At 45.1% G+C, this 15349-nt stretch overlaps 2 protein-coding genes across 2 annotated transcripts in view; both read left to right on the plus strand.

The window, feature by feature from the left end:
- LOC311105686 (mitogen-activated protein kinase kinase kinase kinase 5-like) overlaps positions 1 to 7956 on the plus strand; it is a 33330-nt gene extending 25374 nt beyond the window's left edge. The window contains exons 18-31 of the mRNA XM_084147904.1: positions 2586 to 2631; positions 2756 to 2915; positions 3110 to 3210; positions 3359 to 3400; positions 3713 to 3868; positions 4178 to 4238; positions 4344 to 4446; positions 5609 to 5667; positions 5871 to 5974; positions 6232 to 6409; positions 6539 to 6607; positions 6777 to 6869; positions 6992 to 7115; positions 7210 to 7956. Coding sequence (XP_084004030.1) covers positions 2586 to 2631; positions 2756 to 2915; positions 3110 to 3210; positions 3359 to 3400; positions 3713 to 3868; positions 4178 to 4238; positions 4344 to 4446; positions 5609 to 5667; positions 5871 to 5974; positions 6232 to 6409; positions 6539 to 6607; positions 6777 to 6869; positions 6992 to 7115; positions 7210 to 7306 — 1393 coding nt within the window. The 3' untranslated portion in view covers positions 7307 to 7956. The remainder of the gene's footprint in view (positions 1 to 2585; positions 2632 to 2755; positions 2916 to 3109; positions 3211 to 3358; positions 3401 to 3712; positions 3869 to 4177; positions 4239 to 4343; positions 4447 to 5608; positions 5668 to 5870; positions 5975 to 6231; positions 6410 to 6538; positions 6608 to 6776; positions 6870 to 6991; positions 7116 to 7209) is intronic.
- Positions 7957 to 8583: 627 nt separating this feature from the next.
- LOC311105801 (WD repeat-containing protein 20-like) lies at positions 8584 to 13928 on the plus strand (the record flags this gene model as incomplete). Its single annotated transcript, XM_084148001.1, has 4 exons — positions 8584 to 9057; positions 9722 to 9904; positions 10711 to 12075; positions 12313 to 13928. The coding sequence occupies 4 exons, from the start codon at positions 8584 to 8586 to the stop codon at positions 12358 to 12360; spliced, it is 2070 nt and encodes a 689-aa protein (XP_084004127.1). The 3' UTR covers positions 12361 to 13928.
- Between the last annotated feature and the right edge of the window lie 1421 nt (positions 13929 to 15349).

Raw genomic sequence — 15349 nt, forward strand, 5'->3', positions numbered from 1 at the left:
AATCCAGAAAATCACATTGTATGATTTTTAAGTAATTAATTTGCATTTTATTGCATGACATAAGTATTTGATCACCTACCAACCAGTAAGAATTCCGGCTCTCACAGACCTGTTAGTTTTTCTTTAAGAAGCCCTCCTGTTCTCCACTCTTTACCTGTATTAACTGCACCTGTTTGAACTCATTACCTGTGTAAAAGACACCTGTCCACACACTCAATCAAACAGACTCCAACCTCTCCACAATGGCCAAGACCAGAGAGCTGTGTAAAATTGTAGACCTGCACAAGGCTGGGATGGGCTACAGGACAATAGGCAAGCAGCTTGGTGAGAAGGCAACAACTGTTGGCGCAATTATTAGAAAATTGAAGAAGTTCAAGATGACGGTCAATCACCCTCGGTCTGGGGCTCCATGCAAGATCTCACCTCGTGGGGCATCAATGATCATGAGGAAGATGAGGGATCAGCCCAGAACTACAGGGGAGGACCTGGTCAATGACCTGAAGAGAGATGGGACCACAGTCTCAAAGAAAACCATTAGTAACACACTACGCTGTCATGGATTAAAATCCTGCAGCGCACACAAGGTCCCCTTGCTCAAGCCAGCGCATGTCCAGGCCCGTCTGAAGTTTGCCAATGACCATCTGGATGATCCAGAGGAGGAATGGGAGAAGGTCATGTGGTCTGATGAGACAAAAATAGAGCTTTTTGGTCTAAACTCCACTCGCCGTGTTTGGAGGAAGAAGAAGGATGAGTACAACCCCAAGAACACCATCCCAACCGTGAAGCATGGAGGTGGGAACATCATTCTTTGGGGATGCTTTTCTGCAAAGGGGACAGGACGACTGCACCGTATTGAGGGGAGGATGGATGGGGCCATGTATTGCGAGATCTTGGCCAACAACCTCCTTCCCTCAGTAAGAGCATTAAAGATGGGTCGTGGCTGGGTCTTCCAGCATGACAACGACCCGAAACACACAGCCAGGGCAACTAAGGAGTGGCTCCGTAAGAAGCATCTCAAGGTCCTGGAGTGGCCTAGCCAGTCTCCAGACCTGAACCCAATAGAAAATCTTTGGAGGGAGCTGAAAGTCCGTATTGCCCAGCGACAGCCCCGAAACCTGAAGGATCTGGAGAAGGTCTGTATGGAGGAGTGGGCCAAAATCCCCGCTGCAGTGTGTGTGTAGTGTATCTTGTCGCTGCTGGTGCTCATTGCTGTCAAACAAAGGAGTCCGCTCATACTGAACCTTTGATCATACGTTTTATTCATATCACACGATTTCAGCATAAGTGACGGATGTCATGACACCCGGAGAGCGACGTCCCCGATTGCAATGGTCGCTCTAACCTCTTCTTCGTCTAGCCCATACTTATAAACAATGCAAAAATATGGGTTGCTCCCTCTGCTGTCCAATCACCTGTCTCCCCTGGGGCGTCACCCTACAAATGGCTACTTTTGAACTAAGATAAACATCCCCTCTTTGTTCCTCTAGAATAGTCATAATCTTCATACGACATGTGCAAACCTGGTCAAGACCTACAGGAAACGTATGATCTCTGAAATTGCAAACAAAGGTTTCTGTACCAAATATTAAGTTCTGCTTTTCTGATGTATCAAATAATTATGTCATGCAATAAAATGCAAATTAATTACTTAAAAATCATACAATGTGATTTTCTGGATTTTTGTTTTAGATTCCGTCTCTCACAGTTGAAGTGTACCTATGATAAAAATTACAGACCTCTACATGCTTTGTAAGTAGGAAAACCTGCAAAATCGGCAGTGTATCAAATACTTGTTCTCCCCACTGTAACTGCCTTAATCTTGCTGGACCCCAGGAAAAGTAGCTGCTTCCTTGGCAGCAGCTAATAAATACAAATACAAATACAAATGGGACAAAACAGATGGGGTTGGCTTAGACTGTTGACAACATGTAAACTATTTTAGTCTCCAAATGAGCACTTGATGTCTCTTAAATACATCGTTACAGTTGTTGGTTAGCTAGCTAGCTAATTTTTGCCATCCCTTACAAAAAAAGATTGCGGTCAGAGTGCAGTATAACTGCAGTACAACTGCAGTACGCTACAAATACTGTGACCAAAATAACACTTTATTTTTACTGCAGTACTTTTGCAGTGTAACTGCAGTTACAGTGCAGTATAACTGCAGAATAACTGCAGTACACAGCAGTTATTCTGCAATTACTGTTTCCAAAATACCACAGTGGACTGCAGTTACTGCACTTTTATTGCAGTTTCAAAACTGCAATCTTTTTTTGTAAGGGATATTAGCATAGACATGTCATCAGTCAAAACACCTCAAAACAAGACAAGGTATCAACAACAAGATACATTGAGCTGAAACGAGCCACCTACGATTCCCCACATGGCAGCTTCTTGTCATTGTTGCTAGCTATATGACCGTTCAGAATCATAACAACATCCACCTTCTGGCCACATCGATGCGCACATCATTTTTGTGACTTTGTCAGCCAACCCGTCTATATAACAGAGCTTTATGGGAAAAGAGATCCAAAGATTTGGATGAAAACAACAATCTGAAACAACAATTTCTGTTTTACCCTGAACAGCGAAACAATCCCCCTAGATGACATCCCACCCCCACTCCCTCCTAAGGTAAACAAACATTACATTTTTCTAAACTATGGCAATTCGTTACCTCTACATATCCCATGTGTCTATGAATATGGTGTTGACATAGCCTAATTTCCAGTGCCTGACCTCATATATGCCCACGCAGCCCAAAGTTTGTACCAGTTCAGAGGAGATTGTGACAGGAGAGGACGAACGTGGCCGGACACTGCACTCCCTCTACGCCCCCTTGCCCCTCCGCCGGACCTCTAGTGGTACCCACACACGCCCTGTCCCCCGTCCACGCTCCCAGCGAAACATCAACTCCGGTGAGTGTCAGCTCCACTCTTATCCCTACTTGTTACCTACAGTTACCGATGTAGGATCTTAATTTGATCACCCTGTTGTCCCTTCTGAATTGCATACCATGTACAGTGAAGGACCTTTGACCTATGACATTTACCCTGAAGAACATCTCCATGCTCTCTAATGTACAGTAACAACATGATTGTGTCCCCTGTAGACCCTGTTTCCTTCCCATTACACATAACAGACAGACCAGCGGACCTCCAACCTCCTGAGCTGCCCCCCAAGAAAGACAGGAGAAGGAGACAGCCCCCCCAGGTATGGATGGGACCCAGAATTAAAACAGCATTTCATTTTTCCTTCTGAGAGGAGGACTAGCAAAACGCATTACTTGTTGGCTCGCAGAAATTTGGATAAACTGATTCCAATATGCATGTTTAGAGTATGTCTCTGTTTTCTATTTCAGGGTCCAGTTGAATGTGCCAGCCCTGTGCTGAAGAAACCTCCAGTAAGTTTGTCCACCAATCTCATGAGTATGTCGCTCTACAGTTTACGACAGTTACTGTAACTCTGTATCGATGCACTGAGACTTGCTCACACCTTTATCTGGAACACTATACACACACTATGAACAATGAGAGTGACTCCTGGGCCCGTATTCATAAAGCGTCTCAGAGTAGAAGTGCTGATCTAGGATCAGTTTAGTTTTTTTGATCATAATGAATCAGATTATATAGACACGTCAGAAATTATCCTAGATCAGCACTCCTACACTGAGACGGTTTATGAATATGGGTCCTGTTCTCCATCTCGTGTCTAGGTGTACTTTAAGAAAGTATTCAATGGCTGTCCGTTGAGCGTGAATTGTTCAACGATGTGGGACCATCCGACAACCAAAGACCACCACCTGATCCTGGGAGCAGACGAGGGGATCTACACCCTCAACCTGAACAGCTCAGAGGCCACCATGGAGCTGGTGAGAATCTGCTCTAATATCTTTCTATGTCTGCAGTGAGGCTAGGTCTGGTCCCATTGCGTGATGTCAATAACGAGTTGAACAAGTCCTAACGCCCTGGACCACAGCTACAGTGAGGCTAAATGAATGGTCTTAGAGATTAAGCTCATGCTACAGTATGACTGTACAATTCAGTAAAATAGATGTTATAGCTACAGTATTGCATTTTGCTTTCATATTGCTTGTAATCTCTACTTAACTCTACATGTGCCTCACTCATCCGCTTCTAAAACCCTTGAAATGTTCTCTTCGCCCGCATCTCTCCTGCAGCTCTATCCAGGAAAGTGCAGCTGGGTTTACACCATTAGTAATGTCCTCATGTCAATATCAGGTGAGATTCAGCAAGCCATAGACATTCTACAATACTAACATCTGTCAAATAAATAGACTGAAATCATCTGTGTGTGCGTGTGCCTGTGTGTGTTTTCCTCCCCAGGTAAATCGTCCCAGCTCCATTCTCACTTACTGAAGGAGTTGTATGAGCAGGGCCGAAAGGAGCAGCGAATGGTGGCCTTGCCAACCCACAGACTATTGCCTAGGTAACCCTACAATTCATTGCCATAGGCTAGTGCTGGGTCTTATTAATTAGTGAACACCGTAGCAAAGCATTTCCCAACAGAAAAGCAAAACAAGCATTTCTTATTCTTATTTATTTATTCCATGTAAAACTGACTATCCTACCGATCCTTGACTTCGGCGATGTCATTTACAAAATAGCTTCCAACACTCTACTCAGCAAATTGGATGTAGTCTATCACAGTGCCATCCGTTTTGTCACCAAAGCCCCATATACTACCCACCATTGTGACCTGTACGCTCTCGTTGGCTGGCCCACACTACATATTCGTCGCCAAACCCACTGGCTCCAGGTCATCTATAAATCACTTCTAGGCAAATCCCCGCCTTATCTTAGATCATTGGTCACCATAGCAACACCCACCCGTAGTATGCATTCCAGCAGGTATATCTCACTGGTCATCCCCAAAGTCAACACTTCCTTTGGCCGCCATTCCTTCCAGTTCTCTGCTGCAAATGACTGGAACGAACTACAAAAATCTCTGAAGCTGGAGACACTTATCTCCCTCACTAACTTTAAGCATCACTTGTCAGAGCAGCTTACCGATCACTGCACCTGTACACAGCCCATCTGTAATTAGCCCACCCAACTACCTCATCCCCATATTGTTATTTACATTGTTATTTATTTTGCTCATTTGCACCCCAGTATCTCTATTTGCACATATTCTTCTGCACATCTATCACTCCAGTGTTAATACTAAATTGTAATTATTTTGCACTATGGCCTATTTATTGCCTTACCTCCATAACTTACTATGTTTGCACACACTGTATATAGATTTTCTATTGTGTTATTGACTGTACGTTTTGTTTTTGTTTATTCCATATGTAACTCTGTGTTGTTGTTGTTTTTATCGCACTGCTTTGCTTTATCTTGGCCAGGTCGCAGTTGTAAATGAGAACTTGTTCTCAACTGGCTTACCTGGTTAAATAAAGGTGAAATAAATACAAATTAAATACAAATGTCTTATTAAGTTCAGTAGTAGTCCCTCCCCGTTTCGGCCTGTTTCCTTCCGCTTCGTTCCTAGTGAATACAACCCTGGTGTTTGTTGTTGATGATAACATTGTCTCCCCCTGTAGTTACTATGACGTATCAACATAGATTTTCTTTCTTATTTCCAGGAAGTTTGCGGTCTCATGTAAGATACCAGACACCAAAGGCTGCAAGACCTGCTCAGTGGGTGAGAAAAGAGAAGTTGAGAAGTCCTGTTTAGCTTGATAAAAAAATTATTCAGGCAGTTCAGTCACTGAACTTCAGTTGTGGTGTTGTGCTTGTAACACGAGTGGGTTTGAAGTCAAAGTTGAGTTAGATCAATGTGTCTGCTAAATGACTGTTATACTAGAATGCTGAGGTCCTCTCCTGTCCCCCCCTTGCTCCCTGCAGCCAGTAACGTGCAGCAGGGCTGTGTGTTCCTGTGCTGTGCCCTGGAGGCCAGTGTGGTGCTCCTGCAGTGGTACGAGCCCATGCATAAGTTCATGCTCATCAAGGTGAGTACACACACGATCCCACAACAATCCTTCTCATCATCCTGCTGCCCACTGTCTTCCTGGGTCCTATTCAGTAGGGCACATCATAGCAAAACAGTTTGCAAAAGATCTTATCGGATAAGTTCATATATTTCTTCCTTGTTTCACGCCGTTTCAAATAGTTTTGTCCATACTAGACACAACCCTGTAGTCACGTATACAGTCACAGCTGACAGTCCCTGACTATTTCCCTGACTGTGTGTATTTGTCCCCTGCAGTCCTTTGACTTCCCCCTGCCCAGTCCCCTGCGTGTGTTTGAGATGGTGGTGGCACCGCAGCAGGAGTACCCTCTAGTGTGTATTGGGGTACACAGGGGTCCCAGTCCTGAGCAGCCCATTAAACTGGACAACATGAACCTCAACTCCAACACCTCTTGGTTCACCAACACTGGCTTAGGTACTATGAACTGAACACATCACAGAGCATGCTTATTTCTATGAACATACAGTTCAATGGAATTCAACGTAAGCTTCTTAGTTTGGACCAATCTGACAGTTGTGTTGTAACTGTGTGTTTGTGTTCCAGAGAGCAAGTGTCCTGACACAGTGCAGGTGAACCAGCTGGACTGTAACACTCTGCTGGTGCTCATTGAGAGTAAGTCATGTTATTATCATCACCATCCTCAGGAAGAGTAGGCTGGTTACATACCAAGTCTGTTTTAACCCCTAAATGACGGTGTCTTTATCAGTCTATAAGAGGGAAATGAAATGTGTAGGAAGGCCTAATGTGTGTGTGTGTGTGTGCCTCTCTCCCCTCTGAATAGATTCAGTACACATAGTGGGCCTGGAGGGGGAGCAGAGGAGCCACAGGATGCTTCAAGCTGAGACTACTTTCACTTTTGATGTGGAAGCTGTAGGTAAGAAGGGGAGGAGTAGAGGAGCATGGTCATCATAATAAAATCATTGTGAGGTTTGAGGGGTGTGGCCTAATGCACATTCTCTCCCTCTGTCTATCTGTCTGTCTGTCTGTCTGGTTCAGTGTATTTTGAGAACACTCTGCTGGCTGTGTGGCGTCATGGCTGGCAGAGGAGAGGAGAGGGCCCAGAAGTACTGCAGGAGATCACAGACTCCAAGAAGACCTTCCGTCTAGTGGGATCAGATCGGTATGTGTGCCTGTATACTTTCATGGGATACACACTGACACACACACAATCAAGTAAATATAGTTTTGATTGACCCATTAATAACCCTCTGCAGGATAGTTGTCATGGAGACACGGCAGAGTGAGGACCATTCGGAGCTCTGTAACCTGTACATCCTGGAGATTGCGGAGAACTATGTCCCAGTACCTTGAGAACTCTAGCACTTGGGACCAAGCTCAAAGTAGCACCACCTCGAAAATATCAAGCAGCAGCCATGGCACTGTGTTCATGTCCAACAATACTGCTGTGCTGCTGGTTTAAAGGAGCACAGGCTGAATTCCTCCCTCACAATCTGGGAGCAGATGGAGTGCTTCCACTGCCAGCCCACACAGGCAGAGTGTGCCAAGACACACATGTGCATTCATTCCTCCACAAAGACCTATTTCTCCTGTAACAGTCCTACAGTACCTGCCCTCTGCTGCAACCTGATCTCAGAGCATTTCGTATTATTCTGTATGCAAATCAGAAACGCTCCATTAAGTATGATATGTTACGTTTCGTATGGTATGTATTAATTGATGGATGTCCATCATCCATTTCATATGACATGTTACAAATTACAGTTCATATTTTATATGTTATGAATTTGCGAAATGTATAATATGTTACGAATCTGCAAAACGTACAATATGTAACATATCATACTATTTTGAGTGTCCCGGAATTACGTTTAATATGTTATGTCTAGTCTATGAGACCAAGCTGTCTTTCTTTCATCTACAGGCTCACAGACACATAAGGGCCTACACTTCCCATCACAATCTATTCAAATAAATGGGGAACATTACCCAATAAAGGTCTACCAAGTCTGACTTATTTTTCATAACACTGTAATGTCAACAAGTGGCCAACTGGGTTCACAGTGCATGAAAGTGTTTTTGGAGTGACATCAAGTTTAATTGCCCATAGGCACTATTCTGACTGTAGCTTCCATCTCTCTGAGGTCTGCGCAGACTGCATTGAAGACTTCCTTCAATTAGTGAGTTGTCCTGATAACAGGAAAGGGCGGTTGTTTCAATCATAATAATAATAATAATAATAATAATATCAGGAGGTTGCTGCAAACGGATGAGGTTTTGACTTAGTTTTAACACAAGTTGAATATGATTTACTAGTTCATGATGGTCATCCAGAGGGATGAATACCAAAACTTTAATTCACCTAATTCTACACATCAGTAGCCTAGTTGTAGCGCCTCATTACAGATGTATAGCGAATGCGCAGCGCAGCTCGCCGATACTCATGAATTTGCAGCACCACTCGCACTCTTCTAGGGGGCGCGCGCTACCGATGGCTGTAATAACTAGGCAACCATGACCAATGATTTATGACGCTTGAAGAGGGTATCTCAGCTTGTTCACTGAATAGCAGTCTTTTAAAAATGCGCTTGAAGACCCATTAATTTATTGGATCTACAAGCTCACTAACTATGCCCGTCTCTCCCATTTTCATTGTAGTTTCGAGTATTATTTCCAGGTCAACATTTCAATTTCCTGTGCAGCTTGATTGTGGGCTACTAAAAATGGCTGGTGATGGAGGCGCTCTGAAGGATATCAATGAGATTAAATCCCAGTTCAGGACTAGAGAGGGTTTTTACAAACTGCTGACCCTCTCGGATTCACAACAACGAGGCGGACTACCTCGGGGTCTGTCCGCAGGTACCACGGTGGGCCCCGGGGGTGGACCGGGTTCGATACCCGGTGGTGGTTTAGGTCTGGTGCAGGGGCCCGGAGCTGCCTCCTCCTCCAATGCCGCAGCCAACTCCTCTCCGGCGGGCTTCCTCCCTCCTGTCAGGGTCTCCATGGTGAAGCTTCAGCCCGAGGACCCGAGCGAAGAATCCGAGAGAGTGTGTTTTAACATCGGAAGAGAGCTTTATTTCTACACCTACACAAATATCAAGAAGGTAAGTTGAATGACGGCGCATGCAATTAATGAATAGACGACTGAGATTTATTATAAACTAACGTTAGCCAATTTGCTTTAGTTTGTTGTAGGCAAACCTATTTTCTCTGTTGACAGTAGTCGCTATGTCCCAGACTAGTTTGCTCTAGTGGTGTTAATCCAAATTTAATATCCAAAGAAATCGTGAACACGTTCTTTTGAGGCAATCAAGTCGTGCATTCATTATTGTTTTGCTAAGCATCTGTAGACCACAGAAAATGTTGCATGCACGTAAAGGCGTGTAGACGGTGTTGCTGGAACGCAACAATGTTGCAACATTTCAGAAATACAGTTGCAAGGATGTAGCTGCATTGATGTTACATGTAGCGCGTCATTTTTGTGACAGCAAATGTTTGCATCCAGTTTTACACAACACTTAATCGTGTAGTTTTTAATGCAAAAAATGCCTTAATGAGGGGGAATCTCATTATAAAACGCTTAGTTCAACTAATCTCCTATACTCATAAAATGTATTTTAAACATGTACCAAATTGAACTTCCACAAAGGGGACAAACACTGAAGTAGAACACAGAAACAGGGAAACATTTTTGAAAAGGTTCTGTCACTTGTTCTTTTTAAATGCTTCTTGCTCCTAACTCTCTCCCCCTCTGTGTTGTCTGTGTAGGCTGTGGACCTCAGTAAACCTATAGACAAGCGTATCTACAAGGGCACCCAGCCCACCTGCCATGACTTCAACCAGTACTCTGCCAGAGCAGACAGTGTGGCCCTCATTGTGGGCTTCTCAGCAGGCCAGGTTCAATACCTGGACCCCATTAAGAAGGAGACAAGCAAGCTCTTCAATGAGGAAGTGTGTGTTTGTCTGTCTCTGTTTTCTTGTCTGTGTTTGGAGGGGGGTTGAGCTATAGCCTATGTCTTTGTTGCCATTTGCTTTATTTCATAGGAATATTTGGAACACTGCAAATACTTTTTTAAGAGCTCTTCTTTTGAAGTACTGCCTGCCTTCTTGGAGAATGACGTTCTTAAAGGCCCAATGTAGCTGTTTTTCTATATAAATGTCAAATAATTTCTGGGTAACAATTAAGTACCTTACTATAATAGATTTCCATTAAAATGGGAAAAAATCGTTTTCTGCAAAAAATATTCATAGCACGCAATGACTACATCAAGCTTGTGACTATACACATTTTTGGGATGCATTTGCTGTTTGTTTTGGTTGTGTTTCAGATTATTTTTATTTCAAATTCAAACTTTTGGAGTATAGAGCTAAAATAAGAAAAATGCTTCACTGTCGCAATACTTACGGAGGGTACTGTAGGTCTGATTTTCCGGACAAAGCCTAGTCCTGGACTAAAAGCACTTTGAATGGAGAATCTCTATTGAACATGCTTCTTTGTCCAGAACTAGGAAGCCGACCCATAGTCTTTCACTCCAGATGTCATTTCATGTAGGCTGTCGTTTTGTAACACTGTAGTTTAGGAGGACATAGAACCTCTAACCGTTCAGATATTAGTTACAGCTGTTGTGACACCTGGCGTCCTCTTTCAGATAAATCTCTTACCATTGTCACTGAACATTGCATATAAGCGTTTCAAATGTACCAGTGTTGCTAATATCAAATTCTTATTCTCATCACACCCCCATGTTGCCTTTCAGAGGATGATAGACAAGTCCAAGGTGACCTGTCTGAAATGGCTGCCCAAGTCAGAAAACCTGTTCCTGGCCTCCTACGCCAGTGGCCACCTCTACCTCTACAACGTGGAGCACCCGTGTGGCACCGCCGCCCCGCAGTACTCCCTGCTCCGCCAGGGCGAGGGCTTTGCAGTCTACGCCTGCAAGACGAAGACGCCCCGAAACCCGCTGCTGCGCTGGGCCGTGGGCGACGGAGGCCTCAACGAGTTTGCCTTTTCGCCGGACGGCGTGCATGTGGCGTGCGTGGGCCAGGACGGCTGCCTGCGCGTCTTCCACTTTGACTCCATGGAGCTGCAGGGCGTAATGAAGAGTTACTTTGGCGGCCTGCTGTGCGTCTCCTGGAGCCCCGACGGCAAATACCTGGCCACGGGTGGCGAGGACGACCTGGTGACTGTGTGGTCATTCGCGGAAAGCCGCGTGGTGGCCCGGGGACACGGCCACAAGTCCTGGGTGAACGTGGTGGCCTTTGACCCCTTCACCACCAGCCTGGAGGACGAGGAGCCCATGGAGCTGAGCGGCAGCGAGGAGGACCTACAGCAGGGACCGCTGCACTTTGGCCGCGTGCGCACCAGCAGCACGCTGTCACGCCTCTCCCGCCACAGCTCCAAGGGCGGCTCGCCCTCCGTCACCTACCGCTTCGGCTCGGTGGGCCAGGATACCCAGTTCTGCCTGTGGGACCTGACGGATGACGTGCTGTACCCGCGTTTGCCCCTGTCCCGTGCCCTCACCAACACCTTCGGCCCCACCATCCCCCCCTCTGTCAGCAGCACCATCAACAACACTACAGGTGGAGGGAGTGGAGGGGTAGAGGGCCACCAGCACCCCACCACTAACCCCCACCAGCCCCCCACCATGCCCCTGCCTCTCCCCCGCTCCCTTTCGCGCTCCAACTCCCTCCCCCACCCCGCTGTGGCCAACGTCTCTAAGGGCCAGAGCACGACGGAGAGCGGGGGAGGGAGCGGAGGGGGCAACGCCACCCCCTTCAGTATCGGCCGCTTCGCCACGCTCTCCCTGCAGGAGCGTAAGTCGGACAAGTCTGGGGGGAGCGGGGTGGGCGGGGAGAAGGAGCACAAGCGCTACCATAGCCTGGGCAACATCAGCAAGAGCAACGACAAGATCAACGTAGCGCCACGCAGCAGTCGCCTGGACGCCGCCAAGGTGCTGGGCACCACCCTGTGCCCGCGGATGCACGAGGTGCCCCTGCTGGAGCCCCTGGTGTGTAAGAAGATCGCCCACGAGAGGCTGACCGTGCTGGTGTTCATGGACGACTGCATCATCACCGCGTGCCAGGAGGGCCTCATCTGCACCTGGGCACGGCCGGGTAAAGTGGTGAGTCCTGCGCCCAGCGTCCGTAACGTTATGGCAGCAAAACATCTATCAATGAATAATGCTCTGTAGGCTGTCCTATCAGCTTTTTCGTTTACTAGTTTATACTCCCAAGTTATTTTATAGGACTTCTGCCCTTGAGAGTATTTCTGGATTACTTGCCATGACTCTAACCTTTCTTCCTTTCTCTCCCCCTCTTTCCCCTCCCTGATGCTGCCTGCCCCCTGCCCCCTCCTCCAGAACTTGACAGCACAGAACGGGAACTCTCCCAGTGGCACGGTGGTATAGCTGGAAGTGGAACTTTGCACTCGCCCCTCCCCTCCTCCCCCCACCAAACCCCCATCATGGCTGAAGAGGGGCCAGCATTTGCATCCTGTCATCACGGTATTGCACCCCTGATGTATCCCCTTGCCTCTCCTCAGCCTCTCACCGCTTCTCTTTAGAAAGACTACAAAACAAAACGGGGACCGTCTTTTCCCAGAAGCATAGAGAAGGCAGACTCCTCTCCAACCTGCAAACACTACGAAAGCCACGGTCATTGTATTTTATTTATTTACCTTAGCACAAGACTGAAGTAATTTATATTGTAAATAATACGAATACTCTATAAAGACAGAGGACAAAGAGCATTGAAATAATGACTCAAGCGAGTGAAAAAAATACAATATTACTATATGAAGATCCTATATTGTACATAGCGACACAGTTAACATTGAATGTCTGCAGTTAGGGACCTGAAGATAGTGTTTTTGTGTGATAGAGTTCCTTGATTTGTTATGTCCCTTGACGCAAACTGGTTTGGTTTGTCGATGAAGACGGACGCATTTAGGGTCTCTGGCATCAGACTTGACCCTTGTGTAGTACGGAGCGCAGTCTTCCTATGGCTGCTACTGTACTCTTCAGCTGAGACTGTCCGCTCCCAATTACACTTGTTCCTAACATTACTGCACAGAGTGACACACTGTACCCAAGTACGCATCCAAGCAGTGTAGCATCCACTAGGCTCCATTCCACGTACACCTGCAATGCCTCTTGCAAGATTTTGCACGTTCGACAGTCATCATTTTAGCCCACAGAAGGAAAGAGGCAATTTGTCTTGTTGTGATTTTCTTTTGTGTTTTGTTAATTTACATGGCTTTTATTTCAAGTCATGTCAAGCTACTGATTCTAACTCGGCTGTATTATTTGTGGATTATTCTGTGTACGTGATATCCATGATATTCTACCAACCTGGTTAAATGACAATGATCAGTGGGTCTTGCATCAAACCATTGTTTTACCTAGAAATTATTTTATGTGTGGGGTTTGAGGTTCGGTATGCTGAAAGGCATGCAACTGACAAATGAGTCAAAGCTACCGGTGTAATAACACCAGACTAGAAATGGTGGTGGACCAACTAAAATAATTTGTAGGGAAGATGTGACTTTGTTGTGTGTTTAGGATCTGGCCAGTTAAGATAAGAACACTGTTGATAATGGAACCGTTTACTCTGGCAAGTTCAAGGGGCTACCATTTTATTAGTATTTATATGTCCTAATAACAGTTATGTGAAATAGCAAAAGGTGACACTAGAACCATCAACACTAAAATAATTTAATGTACAATAATTTAATGTACACTGAAGACTACCCTCTGATCGAATGCAAGAGAATGGAACTAACCATTTTATGCCAAGGGAAGAAAATCCATTGCATTTATTGTTTTTCTTTTTGACCATTTACAGCAAACCATAGCATGTATTGTTTTTTTGTTCAATGTGCATTATTACACTTATGCCTGAGGTGGTGAAGTTAGTGGCAAATGATATCACAGTATCAAGTTTGTATATGGAGATCTGTTATTAAAAGTCTAAACCCAAATGCTACCTGTTATTCACAGCCTATATCCATCTCATTGATTTGCAATAGGAATATCTGAATCTAGTTCCGTTTTGTTTTTTGTAGTTATAAACTCTCCAGGCTCTTGCACTTTAATAATCACAAATATAGGTTTATCTTGTCATCCAAGATCTATTATCTTGTTATCAAAGTTTAAAGTGGGGGGGCTTTACTTAGCTCATCGCGCTCTAGCGACTCCTTGTGGCGGGCTGGGCACCTGCAGGCTGACCTCGGTTGTCAGGTAAACAGTGTTTCCTCCGAAACATTGGTGCGGCTGGCTTCCGGGTTAAACGGGCAGATGTTAAGAAGCGTGGTTTGGCGGGTCATGTTTCAGAGGACTCATGACTCGACATTCGCCTCCCGAGCCCATTGGGGAGTTGCAGCGATGAGACGATCGAAAAAGGGGGTAAAATACAAAAAAACATGCCAGAAAATGGTAATTTAAAGAAAGAGCAAAATGTAGACAGATATGCTTGCCTTGAACAGAGACAGACACGTTTGCTTGTAAGTGTAGACTGCACTGAGAGTTTTTATTTCACTTGGCTGTAACGATTGAGTCCAGAGAAATTACATTGAATAGGATGAAAACCGTCTCTTGCTCAGACAAGGTAAGCAGAGAAACTAACACCACCATATGCACCCTGACTCTCAGTACAAATGACATGGAGCACATAAATGACATAGATCTGTCAATACCTCTGACTTTGTCATTGTTGTTTGGAAAACACTTCACATTACATCACCTGTGCATAACTTTAAATGAATAACCTATGGAGTAACCATGTAATAAGGAAATACAGTCACATAGTAATGTTAAGAAATAATTTTGTATGAAGACCATCATGAAATGTGTGAAAGTTGCTCACTTTAGCATGTCATTAAGGGACAGTTAGAAAATTACTGGGGTGGGTCCAACTCCAGGTGCCTCCCCTTGTACTGTCAAATAAATTGCACACTATCCCCCTTTATTTAATTAACTCAAAAATAATGTTTACGACCACAAATAACAACAACTCTAGCGACCCTGTGTTTATAAACATCAACTTTGCCACTACCAGCATGCTTTTGTGGCGCACTTGATGCCATGCACGGCTAAGGTTGAGGGTTCGCCGACCACCACGGACGAGCTCACTCTCTCTGCCTGTTTCATTACACTACGATCAGAGCCAGCTGCAGACAATGATCAGCTAGGGGGAAATCAGATTTTCAAAATGTTGATGCTATATAATTATATAAAATATATGCAATTAACAGGTTTCTGTGCCAATGCACCAAACAACCTATAAGCAAAGCATAGTCCTGCATACCGATTACCGACTTCGGGCGCTTCAAAATCATGGTTTGCGTTTACAACAGCACAATCAAATAGACTATGTCAATCTCTGCAAAAATAGAATATA

The sequence above is a fragment of the Coregonus lavaretus genome (assembly GCF_964263955.1).
Source record: "Coregonus lavaretus genome assembly, chromosome: 30".
NCBI classification, from domain to species: domain Eukaryota; kingdom Metazoa; phylum Chordata; class Actinopteri; order Salmoniformes; family Salmonidae; genus Coregonus; species Coregonus lavaretus.